This window comes from Zalophus californianus, chromosome 1, assembly GCF_009762305.2.
Source record: "Zalophus californianus isolate mZalCal1 chromosome 1, mZalCal1.pri.v2, whole genome shotgun sequence".
Taxonomy (NCBI): domain Eukaryota; kingdom Metazoa; phylum Chordata; class Mammalia; order Carnivora; family Otariidae; genus Zalophus; species Zalophus californianus.
Window position 1 is genome coordinate 53,709,849 of NC_045595.1, and position 19,244 is coordinate 53,729,092.

At 39.9% G+C, this 19,244-nt stretch overlaps 1 protein-coding gene across 8 annotated transcripts in view; it reads left to right on the forward strand.

The window, feature by feature from the left end:
* Positions 1-19,244, forward strand: part of PPARG (peroxisome proliferator activated receptor gamma) — a 131,239-nt gene that overhangs the window by 100,714 nt on the left and 11,281 nt on the right. For 5 of the 8 annotated variants that reach the window (XM_027586524.1, XM_027586522.1, XM_027586523.2 and 2 more), the window contains 3 exons: positions 3,400-3,599; positions 12,928-13,378; positions 13,487-13,528. In XM_027586524.1, coding sequence (XP_027442325.1) covers positions 3,400-3,599; positions 12,928-13,378; positions 13,487-13,528 — 693 coding nt within the window. The remainder of the gene's footprint in view (positions 1-3,399; positions 3,600-12,927; positions 13,379-13,486; positions 13,529-19,244) is intronic. The other 3 variants (XM_027586521.1, XM_027586526.2, XM_027586527.1) reach the window with 3 other exon arrangements.

Below are 19,244 nucleotides of genomic sequence, written 5' to 3' on the forward strand. Positions count from 1 at the left end.
AAATGGTAAAATCACCAAATGATTAGTTGCACTGATAGTTAATTGAATCTAATGTACAGCATGAGCATTCAGTGATACAGAAAATTTGTCCATAAGATTTAACCTTTGGGGGGAACTTTGACTTATAAAAATTCACATTTGTAGCGGAAGGCTTTCACTTTAATATGTCCTAATTCTAAAATGAATTTTAGAAGTCAGTTCAGCTATTTTTTTGTTAGGTTACGGAAAAGCAAGACCAGCAAATGTAGTAAGTGTCTATGTTTGGCTGGGTTTTTCCTAACAGAAATTTTATTTCATAATTTTTTTAAAGATTTTATTTATTTATTTGACAGAGAGATAGACAGAAGAGCATAAGCAGAGGGAATGGCAGAGGGAGAGGGAGAAGCAGGCTCTGCACTGAGCAGGGAGCCTGATGTGGGGCTCGATCCCAGGACTCTGGGATCACGACCTGAGCCAAAGGCAGACGCTGAACCATCTGAGCCACCCAATACTGTTGATACACAATGCTACATTAGTTTCAGGTGCACAACATAGTGACTCAGTGTCTCTCTACATTATGCTGTGCTCACCACAGTGTAGCTCCCATCTGTCACCATGTTACCATACCATTAGCTATATTCCCCATGCTGTATCTTTCGTCCCTGTGACTTACTCATTCCATAACCGGAAGTCTGTACCTCCCACTCCTCTTTGGCTGTTTGTTTATTTTAAATTAACTTTTTGGATTACCTTTTAGGAAAGAAGTGCTTTCCTAGACATGTAAACTTGACTGTATATTCATAATGTAACCAGAGCCTAGAGCAATGTTGGGCACACAATAGACATTCAATAATGACTCACTGAGTGAAGAGATGTACTGTGCGCTCTGTTAAATAAAGAGTAGCAGATTGTTGGTGATTCTAATCACTCTATTTTGGTATAGAATGTTGGTGGTCTCCAGTCTTTACACCAAAATTTCTTCTTCCTTCAATATGCCATAATTCTTACTAGGTGCTTTCTTTTATGATCACTTTCCCAAACTTCCCTGGGTATATACTGTCTCATTTTCTGTTTTTAAACTTGATACTTTAGAGTTTATTTCATCAAGCATTTATTGTATACCTACCATATGTATTTTGTTGCACCCAGGAGCAAAAATGAGAAAACCTGGTACTCATAGATTCTAGTAGAATAACCAATATAGAAGTACAGTTCTGGTTTGCTACCTGAGCTAATATATGCATGCAACAGGAGCCCATCATTTAGGAAGGTTTTCTAAACAGTCCCAAACCCCAAGTTTTTGATACACTCCTCATTGGGAGTAGGTATGACATATCAACATTTCCTATGGAAGATACATAATTTTAGAAGTTACCAAGTGATTCTAATATGCCCTGCCCTCCCCTCCTCACTTCTCAACTGAGAACTACTGACGGACAAGGAATAAACATAGTACAGGGAAACAAATGATTGGACCAGCTTCACAAAGAAGGATTTTGAAAGGAATCTGCTCTCTGTTCTCAGGTTGTTGTTTTTTTCTGTTTTATTTCAACATATATTATACAAAGATTTAACATGTGCTGGACGTTATACTAAGTGCTGAGGATTCGATACTGAGCAAGATTCCTGCCTTCGTGCAGATTACATAAGGGAGACAAGAAACCACTGTAGATAATTACTGTGATCAGTGCTGTGAAAGAGAATACAATGAGTAATGAGATCATATCCTGAGGGACCTAAACAAATCTGGGGCAGAGGGGTGGGGGACTGAGATAAGAATGTGAGCAACCATTCATTGCCTATGCCTAAGAGAATGGGGAAGAGTGAGTAGAGAGAAAAGATTTTTGACCAAAAAATGGCAGTTGTTTAAAGATTTCTATTTGGAAGAGGTCAAGGGCAGAGGATACATTTACCAAATGGATATAGGCTAATTTAAAGGCATCCTAATTGAGAGGTAAGATTCTCTTCCCCTCTAACTCAGAGGTCCCTAAGGAGGCCCCCACAAACACAATAATTGTATTAGTGATCAAGCTTATTAGGGTCACATGACATGTATTTATGAATTTGAGACTCAGGGGTGCACAGCAGTCTCTCCTCTAGCCTACTGAAAATGGAATTTACCAAGTATTCAGATGGAAATGTGTTTATGTACTTTAGTGTCTTATGGTCGAATACTACCTTTAACATTATAACGTATAGCAGGAAACCATCCATTTATTCATTCCTGCATTCAGGAATTTTTGACAGAGCATCACTAGGTGCTAGAGATATAAATGAGTATGATGGGCTCTGCCCTCAAGGAGCTACAGTGTAGTGAAGGAGACGGTCATAAAAACACACCACTGTGCTACCACGTGGGGAGGGTAAGAGTTGAGCTCCACACAGAGTACTATTGACTTTGGTATCCAAATGTCCTTGTTATGGGAAAGTACAGAGAGTCCAAAGCATTTGGAGAGAAAAACCATCTTGGTCAAAAGAGGTACAAACATGATTTTTCCCCCAACCTAGGCCTTACTAACCTCTCTTAAATGTTCCACTTTGCCTTTCTTTCTTTAGTTTTCTTCTTCTTTACACTTCCTCACCCCACAGGAAGCCAAATGTTAAGTAAGGAAATGGTCTTTTTGACAAACATCATCATTAAGTGGTAATCCTGGAGAGTCAGGGAGAATGATTACGGCTTCTCTCTACTAAATGTAAAAGTACTCTCTGGTCTAATAACATGAAAGAAAGCACCATCCATATTTCTTTATAACAGGGACAAAATAGATCATATAGATTCTCTGAGAACAACGCTCTGTCTGTACAACTTTGAATTTTGCACAGTTCCTTCAGTTTGTGAAGCATGTTGATCCTTTTAGGGCCTGACCTTATGTCAGATGCTGGGGATGCAAAAATGAATAAGACATTGTCCCTGGCCTTCAGGATGTTCTGTAGTGAGATTAATAGACATGTCAAATAAAAAGTACCGTTTGAAATTGCTGTCATTGAAGAAAGTACCAAGGGCTGTTGGGAGTACAGGCGAATGAATAATAAATTCTGCTTGAAGAAGTCAAGGAAAGCCTCATACATAAGGTGACATTTTAATTGGGTCTTGAGGGATGAGTAGGAGCTGGCCCTCACCTATTTTATATGTAAGTAAATACACTTTTCTCTCTTTGCTGAGCTCCTAGATTCTTTCACCTTCCCGGTAAGATCATGCATTAATATTTTTCAACTAAAGAAGTGAACAATTTAATTTTTACTGATAGCCTGCCTGCGTACTGCCATGAAATAAAAACCTGAGCAAAGTTGGAGTAGAAAAACCAGACCTTGAGCTTGGTGAAAGGGTGGTGGGGGGGGCTTTTACTGTGTGGGCACTAGGACTGGGGGAGAGCAGCAGTGATTCAGTGATGCATCCTTGTCATTTCTCTCTCTGTGTAGCCATCAGGTTCGGGCGGATGCCACAGGCCGAGAAGGAGAAGCTGTTGGCGGAGATCTCCAGTGATATCGACCAGCTGAACCCAGAGTCGGCTGATCTCCGGGCCCTGGCAAAACATTTGTATGACTCATACATAAAGTCCTTCCCGCTGACCAAAGCGAAGGCGAGGGCGATCTTGACAGGAAAGACAACAGACAAATCAGTTAGTTCTCTTCTGCTGTCTTCATTTGGGGTGGCTGGGTTTATTGTTGCTGTTGTTGTTTTGTCTTTGAGAAGATCATTCACCCTGTTACACACACATACGCACAGTCGTGTTTAGCTGTTGGCTGTTACATATTACAGACTGAAACACAGGAAAAGAAATGTTTTCAGATAGGACAAGTAAACCTTATTTTGAAAAGGGAAAAAGTCCTTCAAGTTCTCCTAATAAATTCTGTGAGAATAGTATAAAGCCCCCCGTCTTCCTGCTGCCCTCCTTCAGGATCCATATCTTTTCTTGACATCAGAACAACTGGCCACAGCTACATGCATTCCAGCAGCCTGGCTTGTCTCTGGGAGGGGCCTGACCTAGGTTTGGAAAAGGTATTGGGTCCCATTATTTTACAGTTCAGGAGAAATGTTACTTACAAAGTTCCGTGTGGGGCATAAAAATACATCTAGATATTACATTTCCTTTCTTTCCTTGTGGCTCTGTTGATGGCTCCTGGGCAACTGGAGGCTCAATCCTTTGATTACATACGTGAATTTTATCTTCTGTGAGGCTCTGAGCTGCCTGGGCTACTCCTCCCATAGATTCTCAAACATCTGCAGGCTCATTCATTACAGTTTAGAAAACCCAGAGTAGGTTATAACTGTTACTAAGTCCAAAGCAGAACTCTTCCTGGATAGGAAGCTGAGAAAGCAATGTGAAATCCAATTAAAACAAGACACAGCTACACCTGAATTTGAGTTTCGGTTCTGCGATCAGCTTGCAGTATGACCTAGGTCACATCTCTGTCCCCGTTTTCACAGGCAGAGGTCTGACTTTGATGGTACTGTCTGCAGCAGTAGGGTTATAAGAAGTGCAGAACACATTCAGAAGACAGACACCGTCCCAGCCCTTGAAAGTCCTTTTGTGCTTCATTTGTTTTTAAATGTACACCTCCAGGAGAGGCATGCAGTTACTTTATATATGTGTGTAACTTTGTCCCCACTCCATTATATTTGGGGAAAAATATCATTAGCCTTTAATGTATTTTGATGACGGTCTCAAAATGTGATTTTCCCCCCTTTTAGCTATAAACCATTAGAGTAGTATCAGCTAATAGAAAAAGAAAACTGTGGGATACTGCTGTGTAGAAAGCCAAATGCCAAGAAGGACAATGAGTTTTCTGACTGCAAGAGAGGACGCTGATACCTGAACAGTATTATACGTGTATCCCATTCTTTACAAATTCAAAAAATCTTACACGTTCATTATGTTCAAGACACACAGCCATCTGACAGCTGCTGTTATTATCCTGTTTTTAAAGATGAGGAGACTAACATCCAGAGAGGTTAAACATTTTGCCCTGAGATCACACAGTTAGCATACAGAAGAACCCTATGATACAGGCCTACTAACTTCTACCTCAGTGCATTCTGAGCACAATACTCCCTCCTGGAAGCTCCTCTTCCCATTGGCTAGCAATGAGCCAGGTGGACAGATGCACTAGGAAAGCTTCACCTTGGGAAAATGTACTGCGTTAAGATTTATTTTTACCAATTTTTAGAATGGCAGGAATCTTCTACCTTGTTCTGCTATCCCAATATATTGACAGCCAGGAAACTTTTGTCTTCTGCTCTTTTGTTCTTCCCAAATTTTAACGTCTAGGACAACTATCTTCCATAGGGACAGGACTACAGACTCTAGGTCCTAGTAAAGCTGAGTCTGTGTATTCATTAAATGCCCCCCAAAAAATCGGGGTACAGCAAAATAAAAGCAAGCAAAGACCTCTGTGTAGCTGATGTGACTATGGAAAATCAACTGTGTTTATTTGAAGGGAGAGAAAGAAAAGGAAAACTAGTGGCCTGGCTAAAAGGGGTTAAGAGCTGAAGGCAGATTGCTGCCGCTTGCTGAGAGCCAGTGTGGGATGGGGACCTGGAGGCTGGGAGGCCTAGAGCTGGGAAGGGAGTGTTGACAGGGAAAGAGTCTGAATGCAAACTGTTTACTCCACAGTTTTGCCTAAGGCCATTTAGTTTCCAGGAACCACTTTCTCACCTTCTCTTTATCTCCTAATCCAGACCTGCAGTCCATGCTGGAAATCCTGTCAATTTAACAGTACCTGGAAGATGGGAGGAAGGCATTAAAAAACATTTTTCCCCCAGTAGTCAAGAATTTAAATGTATGCTACCAGTGACTGTCATGTTCTCTTATGTGTCACTGAAGGGCAGAGAGCCCAGGCCACTGTAAATCACTAAAACCTCATACCAATTGGCAATTTGGCTCAAAATCTTTGAGTTAAAAATAAGATAATTGTAGGCTCTTTGTGGGATAAATAGGTATTAAGGTATTTTAAGAGAAAGGGCTGCAAAATGCTTGATTATAGGCTTCTCCAGTTCAGAGGCCAAATGTTTGTCATGTTTTCCCCTATGGTAACCAAGACTGTGCTTTGCCCATAATAGTTACTCAGAATGTATTTGTTTAATTGAATTAAAAACTGTTGCCTATGCCCCTTTGAAATTCTGGACTTTGAACAGAGGGCCTCTAACTAGCCCAATATTTGCTCACCAACCTGGACATCATTAATGGTCTGAATAGAGGCAGAATTGCGTCTTGTTAGGGTCTGGAAAAGAAAGAGAGACTGGGCCAAATTAAAATAATCCATTCCCTGATTACACAAAAACTGAAATAGAATTGTTTGGCTCTCTCTTTTCTCCTTATCTTGCGAAATCAAATTAAGCACTAGTGGAAAGAAATAGTTCAGAGAGAATATGGGAGAGGGGGAAAAAAAATCCAAAATGTGATTTCCAATGAGACTAGAGATTTGTTCTTTATCTGACGTGGTCATGTTATTTATTTGATAGCATCTCTCTCAGGGGTGTTATGTTATCTCTTGGCCAAGACTTATGAAAGCTAAGATTTGCATTGATAGGATAGGTCGTGCCGAAGTATGGACTCTCGAGAGGGTGGGGGATATGGAAAAGTGGCCGTGCCTGGTGCAGTAGGATAGTGTGGGTCTCATTATAGACCCTGCTTGAGATTGATGTCATTCATGTTGGTTAGGCCAAGCCTGGGGGGAGGCTGCTCAGCATAAAGGATGGCCAGTTACCCAGAATCTTTGGAAGAGGAAACGACTCTATTGAAGAGGCCATTCTTCAAATTTATCTTACTGCTCCATTTAACCATTGCCTGTTCTCTCTCATTTGAGGATATACCTGCTAATCTCTTCTCTAGGGACCTGTACCAGCATTTGCCTCCAGGTCAAGCAGGGCTTCTCCCTTGTCAACTAAACTTCCGTCTCCTGTATCTTATTTCCGGGTGCCACTCGCACCTTGCAAAACAGATAAATGAGCAGATAACTTCTGCTTCCCTCCTGTCTTTTTAACTTTGACAGCATGTCTTCAGGATATGATGCCCCTACTTTTCATTGCCTTGACTGAAAGAATAATGCTTGGGAGTTTTAGGCTCAGGGCTAGACAGGATATGGAATCACTGGGTAAAGTTAACCAGAGAAAAAGCTTCACTAGCAGTAAGCCTGTTAGCCAGGAGAATGGCACTGACTCTTCCCCCCACAGTCTCTTTCCCTTTCAGTGGCTTGTAGCAGCCCAGCACCTTCTTTAAGAGATCCCGCTGAACTCTGAAAACTGTGAATCTAGAACCAGGGTGCTGTGTTTCATGATGGCAATTTGAGAACGGAATGGACTTTGAAAGTTCCCAGTGTTTGAATATTACCCTGATGTGATGAACACACTGGGTGTATCATTGTCACATGATCCCATGTTTGTGGATGAAAATAAACAGAGTGGTTTTCAAAAACCATTTTCAGTGCCATGGTTTGTCATAAAACAATAAATAGAAAAACCCTTGGTACGCCTGCCAACTTTTCATCCCATATCTGAGAGATGGTGAGGCCCTGGCTGCACTGTATCTGCAAATAAGGAATAAAACTTGTTATCTGTACTGTATTGGACTTTGGGTCCCAAAGCATCACATTGCTTTTGATGGGTACATGTGGAGTCACTGTTTTTACAAATACAAAAGCAAACTGGTGCCATCGTAAAAATGGTTTTTCTGAATAGAGTGTGAAACATGAAACTACCGAATATTAAAACCCATATGGAAATGTAAACTTCTGTGAAGACAGTTCTGTACCCATTCAGATGTTCCCATTCTAAAATTTACAGTGGCCGTCAAACCTAGTAACTCTCAAAGCTATTGGAAAGATATCTGTTCTTTTCTGTCCTACTCTCACAGCTGAACAAAGGGTGGTTTCTTTCCCCTTCATCTATGGAAAAACCTGAGTGAGTTGGAATTTGCTCCCCTGAGAAAAAAGATCCCAGACAAACTGTCAAAGAAGAGAGACTTAGGAGCCCCAATATAAATAAAGAGCGTGCTAGTCATGCTGATTTGTTTGGAGGGCTAATGAAGAAGCTGGGCTCCTGGGATCCTTAATCCAGATATTAATGTGAATAAAATAAATTCCTTTATTGCCAGGACTGTCAGGAATAACCAAAGATATAACAGATCTGAACGAATAGTGTTCTTTCAGACAATAAATAAAAAAGATAGAATGAAGAAAAGCATGTGGATTTCTTTTTTTTTCTCTTTCTTTCTTTTTTTTTTTTTTTTTTTTGGTAATGATTAGATTCAGTTGACCAGTACCCTTGTTTGACAGCTGAGTTACGCTTTGACTGGCAATGGATGGTTTTTTAAGAGCTGTGGTTATGTGCGAGTTCATTAGAGTGTGGATAATTCTTCCCTTTAAACTTTTGTCTTAAATCTCTAAACCATGCGGGAGAACAGAAGTACATTTGAGAGATTGTTTGAACTTCCCTTCAGTCACATCCAGCCCTTACCTAGCACTTCTAGGAAATAATAGCTCAAAAGGCACGGTCTCCAGCTCCACCATGGAAGAGCTTTGGTTTAAAAGCCGAAATTTCTCCCAGGATAGTCATTTTATTTAAAGAAGGAAAAGTGGAAAGTCATGTAGAAAGCAATAGAAAGGGAAAAGAACTAGTCCTGAGTCAGGAGCTCTAGTTCCAGTTGAGGGTTTGCTGTAAATAGTTATTTGAATTTGGCCTCATTCAGTGTATTCATACCTTGTCAGAGAATGATGATGTAGGTGATTTTTGAAGACCCCTTTGGTTCTGTAAATCCCATGGTTCTCAACAAGAGGAAAATAGAAACGGGCAAAACCAGAAGTTGAAGAAACCTAACCAATGCCTTTTGATTAACAGTCACCCATTATAGCTAATCCAGGAGAACCATGTATCTCTAAAAGGATGAAAGCCAGTCAGAAGTATAAAAAAGGAAGAAGGAAACAAAATGAAGATGATAGGCCCTAAGAATCCAGCTTCTCTTCCTTGAGCCTTTGCTCTAATCTGTCATGAAAACTAAGGATATCAGGAGAGCTTCATGAGAGGAGGCACACGTTTTTTTCAGGCCAGTTTTAACTCTGACATGGTTACCAAGGGATGGTCTGTGAGGGGGTAGAGTTGTCTGTTACGTTAATTCCAGTCTCCCAAATTGAAGCAATCATCAGGACAATCTGTGCTTTATAAGTTGACTTTCTCATTTATCTCCTTTGGCTTGTTATTTTATTATTCAAAAAGAGCTGTAAACTTACAGTGTTCATGAATAATCCCTTTCATAACTTGTATATATATTAAAATGCTGATGTTATGGATTACTAAGGAACACTATTGTTCTGTTTCTCCAGTCAAAAAAGTCAACTTTTATTACTCTACTGTGTTTTCATTATTAAGCCAGCTTCCCCCATTATCGTTGTGTCGCACATTAGAGGCATGCAAGAGGCCTGTAACTAAACTTAATAATCTATATAAAACAGTACCTTTAATCCCATCCTGGCTTTGATAGGTGGAGCCATTCTTGAAAATCAAAATATATCAAAATTAATTACATTTGATGTATCTCTCCAAAGAAAATTGATTTCCTCTTACAGAGACTGTTTTTGCTTCCCAGGAGAAACATTGTGTTGAAGTGCAGTTTTCTCCTTGTCAGTCTCACCTTTTTCTGTTCTGCCCAGCATATGAGAAGTACAAGTATCATAATGGCCAGAGGCAGATTGTCCATGAAGTGAATGAAGCTTAAGTGTCAGGGCTCCTCCCTTGCACAGAGCCCCTTCCGATGCTCTGAGAAGGGTCTGAGCAATTTTGCTCTTACAAGTTGTGTTATTGAACCCAACAATTGTCGCAGATGTACCCAATGGGTTATGTGCATTTCAGGTCCCGCAAAACCTGGATCTATCCCTATCGAGTCCCAGATGTATTTAAACATTCTTTTCTGTTAAGAAGAAATGCTTATCTAGCCATTTGATACAGTGTCTGAAGATAAATACATCGTTAGCTCCAAATAGGAGTGTAAAATCATTAAGACCAAATTTGAGGATGATATGATTCCTCCTAAAATGGTAGATCATCAGATGATACCATACAAGCTAATAGAACACAGAAGGCTTCCCTTTGATTTGTAGAAAATACAGAAATATGGAAGTGAAATTCATTTGCTGTAGAATATTTCACCAGAAGTGTAACATTAAGTTAATGATCCAAGATAAATTACATAGGCCAAATTCCACTTCGTTTTAAGAGGTCAGCTTTCTGTAAATCAGGCAAGTCACTCTCTTTTCCCTGTTTCGGGGGGAGGAGGTCCCAGTGTGACTTGTGTGAGTTAAGTGTTGGCAACCTAAGAATCGGGCGAATTGGTGGCAAAGAAGGGCAGATGTCCAGGCAGATCATGTCTGGTGATCATTTTGCAGTTTGACAGATTTACATGGAGGCTGAAAGTACCTATGCAGACTTCAAAAAAGCAAGGAAAACAGCATAATCTTGGAAAAACAAAAAAAATCCACTTGGTATCCATTTGCATGTCAATACCCAGAATTCTTTACCAGTTCACCACTTTTTCAAAAATGCTGAAGGGATTTAAAAAAGAAAAAAAAAACAAAAAACAAAACTGGAATGGTTTGGCATGATGGTGGGGGCTGCTGATTCCTTTCTCTGTCCTTGAGTGTTTACTGCCAGGAAATCCTGACCAACATCGATTGCCAAGGGGTTAAAGTCACATTGTTGTTAAATTGGGAGAGAAAATTAGCAGGATTTTGTGCCCTATGTTCAACTATCACAGAGTTTCAAAAACAGGAACCTGGGGCTTTATATGAGGGGACAGGGGAAGTCAGGGGGAAGAGTCACAGGGTGATTTATCAGGGCATAGTTCCAGATAAATTGCTTACATGGAGGTAGAAGAATTGCATGCATACGTTCTGTGCCAAGAAGCCAAATGGTTGAGCAGAAGCTCGTCCCGGTGTTGAAGTGGGCAGCTCTGGGTACAGTCTTCCCATATGTGAAGAGGGGATGGTTTATATTCATGTTATTTTGTACTTACGTATTACGTATGTACAGCTACCTGTATGGGATCTATCCCACCAGAGTCTCACGGCCGTAAAGAAAGCCAGTACTTCACTGACAGAAACATAATATGCTACGGAACTCCTAGAGGACAGAAACCACATTTTCTGTAGGTTCTATAAAAGCAAGTCTTTCTCATGATTAGAATCTGACATTCTGGGGAAACTCAGCACATTTTAACTGATGTGACTGATTATCTGCTCTTTTTTTCCTCTCCTGTTAATAGTATCAATCCTGAAGTAGAAAAAAAGAAAAAAGAAAACAAGCAGAATGTCCAAAAACATAATAAGCATTTTTGTTCCTAATTTACTTGAAGAATTAGAGCCACCAGACACATTTACTGTTGGGTCCCCGCATCTGCCCTCCTTTGGGGTTGACTGACCAATACAGTTGAAGTGAATTTTTGTTTAGAAAAAGTAAGAATTTCTGGAATAACTCCAGTGAATGGTGTGGAAATAACATGCAGGTTTGGAAATCTCTTCAACATCTAAGAGTCCTTAGTGTTAGTGTTATTCCTTCAGTGTAGACCAGACTTAACAGGATGGTGAAAATCATAGACTTGCGTAGAGATTCACAGTTAGAATCTCCAAACCAGTCGATCTTGAAGGTGCTTACTGCTGCCACTCATTATACTGCTTCCTCTTGCCCGGAGGGAATTCTCAGCATCTCTGCCTAAAAGAAACTTTTGTACATCAAAGACTTCATATTCCGTGTACATGCGTGTGCATGCATGCTCACACATATCCACATGTACACCACACACACACACACACACACACACACACACACACACACACACACACACACACACACACAGCTTCTAAGAAATGCAACTAGAATACCTTCAAGGGAAGAGATGGAAACATCCAATGTAATCCATTCCCCTCAGTTGAGAAATTTGAGCCTAGGAAAGATAAATGTTTTTCCTAAAGTCACATTCTTAACCATAGAGCCAAAGCTGGAGCGCAAATACCTTCAACTCTTATTCCAGTGCTTTTGGGTATACACTTATTTGAATGGGAGTGGGGGGGTTAACTTCTATAGTTAAGTATTTCCAATGTATATAAAATGATTCCCCTTCTCAATCAGAGCAGCCTGGAGAATTTCACAATGACCACAACCCTTTGGTCTTCCTATACGAGGAAAGAAAGAGAGAGATCACTTAATGACTAACAACTTACTTTTGAAGGCAGTCTGTTGCAGACTTGAGTAACTGATGCACGTGTTTTATTGATTATTTGACCCTTAAGGACAGATATTTTGAAAATAAGTTCAAAACTCTTTTTTAATTTTGCCACTTTATGCAGTGCTTACCCACAGGCTTTAAACATCTGGCTCTTTCTGAAACAGATTGCTTCCAGAGCATTAAGAAAAGAAATAGACATTTTCTTGGCTCAGTATTTCTCATCTGCTTTCAAACCGATTTTTTATAGTTAAGTATATTTTACATGCACACTGCATTTCATTTGAGATCTGAGTAGATTTAATCTAAAACTGCAAGATTACTTTATGTTCAAGTGGGTGTGTTCACCCTGAGTTGCCGAAATGATTTTTTTTCATTGAATGAAGGTTAAAAACACATTCTCTTGAAAGCCAAGATAAATAACAGATCTTGTATGATTTTACAAGTCAGCAACAAAGACTCTCCAAACAACCCAAACTGGAACTATTAGCCAGTCATAGGTGAAAGTGTTGCAGTATAAGTTGAAAGAAAAGACCAAGCTTGGTAAAATATGTTTGGTCCCAGAAGACAATTAGGAGGAATAATCGGGAGATGAGAATATTTTCTCATTACGTATTTTCAACCTTAAAGATTTTAGTTAGCAAGGCAAATGTGTGTAAAGAAACTGGAATGGTATTCACCCTGAATTAGAAATCTCCAACTCAGCTTCTTTCCCCCACCCCTTTTTTTTTTTTTGCAGCCATTTGTTATCTATGACATGAATTCCTTAATGATGGGAGAAGATAAAATCAAGTTCAAACACATCACCCCCTTGCAAGAGCAGAGCAAAGAGGTGGCCATTCGCATCTTTCAGGGGTGTCAGTTCCGCTCAGTGGAAGCTGTGCAGGAGATCACAGAGTATGCCAAAAGTATCCCTGGTTTTGTAAACCTTGACTTGAATGACCAAGTAACTCTCCTAAAATATGGCGTCCATGAGATCATTTACACGATGCTGGCCTCCTTGATGAATAAAGACGGGGTTCTCATATCAGAGGGCCAAGGATTCATGACAAGGGAGTTTCTAAAGAGCCTGAGAAAGCCCTTTGGTGACTTTATGGAGCCCAAGTTTGAGTTTGCTGTGAAGTTCAATGCACTGGAATTAGATGACAGCGACTTGGCAATATTTATAGCCGTCATTATTCTCAGTGGAGGTAAGATTCATCTTTCGATCTTCCGTGAAAGAGGGTGGGATGGTGGTGGCATGGCTGGAAGGATTTTTACTTTCCTTAGCATTCATCCTTTTACGTACTTTCCTACAGAAAATGCCAGGGGTATAATGCCAGGAGAACGTCACCACACAGGTAAAATACCAGGAGAGAGGATCATAAATTTGCTGTTGGAAGGCTGTGGGCAACCCAGGCTTTTCTTCTTTTATCCTTCATGATATTTTTTCCAGTCAAATCCAAACATGAAAAGCAAATGCCCTCTTCTTTTTTTTTTTTTTTTTCTTTTCATTTTCTTTTTCACTATCTTTTCCCTTCCCTTCTCTCTTGCCCTTCCCTTCAGGTCAATCTGTTCTTCGTGTCATTTAAGTAATGACATGTACAACTTTGCTTAAGTTGGTGCTCACTTGGCATAGAGAAAGTTGTTGCCCTACCATCAGGAAGATATTACTTTGAATTGCTTTCCTAATATCAGGAATCAAGGAATATTTATCTACTGACTTCTGACTATTCTCTCAGGTAGATTTCTCTGATGGCTTCCCTTAAAGTACCTTTGGGAGGTGGTTGGCTATGATTAAGAATACAATCTGAACCAAAGAGCACAGAGCAGAGAAATAAATTTGAGTTATTTAGCAGTTCATTGTATTTTTGGCCTTGCAAGTACATGATCTAACTAACCGACTCCAAAAGCCAGGTTTTATACTACATGCTACTTTCATTGGCTTCTCCACACATTTCCAGCTTATGTAGAAGAAAGTTTTACTGTCGTCTCTCTTTATAAAAATTATTTTTAAGCAATGAGTTTTCATTACTGAAATGGACTTCGGGTGAGCTTTTTGTGTGCACTTGGCAGGACATCCTCTGTTGGCGAAAGCTGATGGGGGGAGGGATGGTGGTCCTCTAGATGTAAACTGTGTCTAACTATACAAGATATTATAAGGAAGGAACACAGTGCACTCTGTCCTCCTTTGTTGTCCGATTACTTGAGAGCAGAATGCTTCTGAAAGCAGGTGCATCATGTATTAGTAATAATAATAATGCTAGCAAACACCTGTTAAGTACCTACTGTGTCCTAGGCAATGTTCTAAGCACGTAGTACGCTTTCACTTAATTCTCCAGCCCAGTGAGGGAAGTACCGTTTTGCAGACGAGGAAACCAGAGCACTGAAAGGTTCAATCACTTGCCCAGGGCTACCCAGTGAACATAAGATGGGGAGCCAGGATGATGAGCTCGGGCAGTCTGGCTCCAGGGTCTACAGTAATCCTACCCTTTACGTGACTCAGGTGCAAAGAGCTGGTGTACAGCACACGGGTTAACCCCGGAGCCTCTGGGCAGCATCAAGTTGCCATTTCTTTAAACATGACATTCATTTTGGGGGGTTATGTTTAATGTAACAAAAGCTACTATCCAACATGTTTTAATGTCTTGACAGACTCTAGTTAGATAGACCAACCCTTGATCCTCTGGGATCCATGATTAATTCAGCAAAGAAGAATGAGATTCTAGTTTATTTGAGGTTCATTAGTAGAAAAAAGCTTAAATTTTGAAAAACCAGATGAGAAAACGAATTGTTACTGCTTAGCTAATATTTTGAGGCACATTTTATTTTTAATGATGAATAGAAATAGAATTATTAACATCTGATATATTTCTAAGATTTTTCCCAAACATACTCTAGATTCCATGTTTATATTCTTTTCCTCACTTAGTCATTTTTCCCATGTCATTACATACTCTTTGTTAATATTTTTCATTAATTTTTGGAAAATAAAAGTAATACATGGTCATTTCATAATTCAAAGAGTACAGAAAAGTGTAAATGGAAATTAAAGGTCTCTGTCCTCAGAATAAAATGAGATTAACAAAGTCCTATTTCTTCTCCTGAAAAGTTTCTATGCATATGCTGCATATCTATGTATACATACTACCATTTTAAGGACTGTAAAATACTCATTTTTTAAAGGACCATTACATACTGAATTATCTCCTTATTTATGGTTGCTAACTTACTACAAAAAACCTATAGAGGAGGATATAGAAAAATTTTTTTAGAAAATTATTGAAAATGTGTTCTAAATTTGCGTTTTAGTGAATATTTTTAAGTGTAAATTTCTGTTCAAATTCCAAATTATTTTCTCATTCTAAATTACCAGAAGTGGAATTGCTGGGTGGATAGCTATAAATATTTTTAAGTCTTTTGTTGCATCATTGCCAGATTGTTCTCCACAACATTTATACCAGTTTATATTCCCACCATAGATACACTAAGGGAGGCATTTGAAATAAGCTATTCAAAGATTAATTGCTAGCCAGGGAAGGTTTACACAAGAAACAGTCGTAATAATTCTGGATTTTTGAACTTGAGCAGTGTTTGTTTTTTGGTTTTTTTTAAAGATTTATTTATTTTAGAGAGGGTGCACATGCAAGCAGAGGGAGGGGCAGAGCAGAGGGAGAGGGAGACTCCTCAAACAGACTCCCCACTGAGCACGGAGCCCTATGTGGTGCTCTATCCCAGGACCTGAGATCATGACCTAAGCTGAAATCAGGAGTTGGCCACTTAACTGACTGAGCCATCCAGGGCGCCCCAGTGAGCAATGTTGTTTTATGGGCACGTGAGACCACAGGGTGTTTTCATCTAGGAAAAAAGCCATTACTGCCTATAACTCACAAGCAAGGTCATTTAAAAACCAGCGATTTATAAGGCTTTAAATTTTTCATTAGCTGGTCAAAAAATAACAGTGCATAGTTTGATTCAATTTAACAAATATTGCAGGCTTTGGTTTTTAATTATGAAAATTAAAAATGGTACATTTTAAATGTAGATGCCATATAAATGAGTTCCTTTTGGTCTCATACGGACTGCTTTAACAGTAGCCAATATCCAGATCTTATTGGATCTTCACAACAATGAAAGAAATCTGAAGGTAGCAGCCAGCCATAGATTATTAAAGTCTTATCCCTGTGGTTATTATGAGAAGAAAACCCTGTGAATAATTTTAGACTTCCTTAAAAAAAAATAGAATTAACCATTGACTAGTTCCCATTATCACAAAAGGCAAATCCTTCCCTGATCAAAGTTTGCTTTTGTAGATGAAGTCTACCTACAGGCAGTAGATAAGAATGAATAAACTGGACCCCATGTTTGCTCAAGACACAGAAATTTGATTCTCTTCTTTACTCAGAGAAGCCCCTTGGGTATAGGCCAGAGAAAGAACTGCTCAAGTCTTTTCCAGTCCAAAGACTAGACTCCAGTAAAATCAGAATCCCAGTCATCTGTAGATGGTGAAGTCAGTATCCCAGATTGTGGTTTATTAGAGTATGACATATAATTTCTCAATGAGTTTTAATTCTTTTCCTATCCTGAGTTTTCCAGAAGGAAAACATTCATGTAAACAAGAGGCTTTGATCCAGTGAACAAATTTCTGATCCTACTTAATCTTAACGAAGAGTGGTCATTTTCTTTTGTGCAGTTTACATTGAAGTCTATAGATAGCTTTAGTGATTTCAGAAAAAGAGCTTTTGGCAGGGGTCCCATTGACCTCATTCTGAGCTAGGCTTAGAATCACAGAAGAGTGAAGGCACCGTGACCCTAGACTGAAGGAAGGATGGGGAGATGGGCCCCTTGTAATTGTGGGGTGGTAAGGAATTGGGGAGATTAAGGGCAAGACATCCCCAGAAGACCTAAAGGGGATTTTTCTTTTTCTTTCTTTCTTTTTTTTTTTTTTTTTTTTTTTTTTGGATGAAAGTACCTGATTTGACCCAACTAAGTATTTGCTGAGGAAACTGGAGTTGCTATAGTAAGATAGTAAGATCACTGTCATTCAACTTCAACCCTAGAAACTGCTGATCCGGTGAGATTTGGTACTTAGATTGGCCTGGTGCTTAGCATCTTTGCTGTTTACTCAGCTCTCAAACCAAGCTAGCTGAGAAAGATGACCTAGTCCTTCTCAAGTTTTTCTCCTCTCTCTCTTTCTCTCCTGAGCTCAAGGCAAGAAAAAAAAAAAAAAGGGACTACAAAGAACAACAGTCCAGAATCAGACAAAGGACAGCACTTTGTACATTTTTTAAAAGCATTCCGTGTTATGTTCTCTTATTAGATCCTGACAATTCTCCTATATATTTTTATTCCCATTTCACAGAAGGAAAAGTGAGGTTCCTAGACTCCAGCAATTTGTCTGAGATCTAACAGCTAGTGAGCAGTGGAACTGGGGCTGAAAACGGGGTGTCCTGTCACCTCAGCGTGCCCTCTCTGCCACACACTGTGTCCCCTGCCACCTGGCTAATGGTTCATGATCACCCTCCTCACACTTGTGTTGGTGGCTGGAACCTGTGCTCCCTTCACCATACCCCCTAAGGTATGGGCCCATAATTCGGAGGTAGTGCTTCCTCAGTAGTTGTGATAAGTAATAGCTTCCCTCGCTCCCTCTAGGATGGGTGGCGTCAAGAGTAATAAAACTGCCTCCAGCAAGGGCAGGTTTGCCTCTGGTGCCGCAGCTCCGTGCCAGCCACACTAGCAAACTCCCAGAACTACCCAGCAACCAAAGCCAAGTGTAAAGCTCAGTAAAACTGACAAGCCCCAGGACACTCCACTGGACTCTTTGCCCCCTTGAGCATTTGCTGTTCAGTGAAGAAAAGCATAGGAAGGTTCCAGCTGGAACTCTGCAACAGGAAAAAGCTCTTTTTGTTAATTCAAAACAGTTTGGAATCCATTACAGTTCTTCCCAAACTTTCAAGATATGGGGGAGGAAATTCACTGGGTTTTATAATATATTTTTTGAGGCAGATTGCCATCGCCATCTTAATGACAGAGAAGCTGTAAATATTGATACAATGGCCACAAATGGCAAGTCATCAGCCTCCTCATTTACCCTCTTGAGTCTGGCTGGGTTATGCAAACCACCTCTATAGCAGCTCCTTCGTTTTCCAGCAATCCTAGCCATGTTCTTTTTCTGTGAAGCAACTTTGGACAGCTGTTCTTGGAGTGATCATGTGTGTTTCTGCTGTTGAGTGGGCAGGGGGCTGGGAGGATAGGGCACAAGAGAGGGGAATTGTTCTTATAGTTGTACATTTGCAGATCCAGGAAGAGTTGATGCTCTTAAGACAATTGGGTAAGTCCTAGTTCTATCAGGTCAGTAACCTGAGGCTTGTTTCTTACCCTTGGTCATGACTCTGTATGTGTATATAGATAGAGATTCTATAGAATAGAATCAAAGCACAGCATCCAGTCCAGAAAATATACTTAATAAATGCTTGTTGAATGCATAATAGTCAAATATTAATAGTAATACTAGCAACTATTTATCGAATACCTCATTATATTCCAGAATATATACTTGAGCACTTTACATATGTTCATAATCTTTGTTTAACCTTTCCTGCAGCTTTGCAAAGTCTGTTGTTATCCCCATTTTACAAATGGAGAAAATAGAAGTTTAGAGCTCTAAGATAAAGCAACTTGCCCCAGGTCACAGAGCCACTAATTGGTGAGGCCAAGGTTCAGACCCAGGTCTCTCTGACCTTCAAACTGATGCCCTACTATGTACTGGGATGTGGAAGAATCCCAGTTAATTACCTTGGTCCTGGAGTTCGTTAGCAGTTATCAAAAACTGTGTATGTCATTTTGCCTCCAAATATTTCAGTCAAGAATTTTCAGGTTGTGGTCTAGATATTACCTAACCAATATCCAAAGGCCTTCTCGAGACACTGTTTTAACCTAACAAAATGACACGCTAGGTTTGAAAATGGCTGTGGGAAGGAACGGAACGTAGTATGACCCTGAAGACTGGTGCTGTGTTCTTAAACTTGCTCAGGTAGCATGGCCCTCGGAAACAATGGCACTCGTGTGTAGCACTCG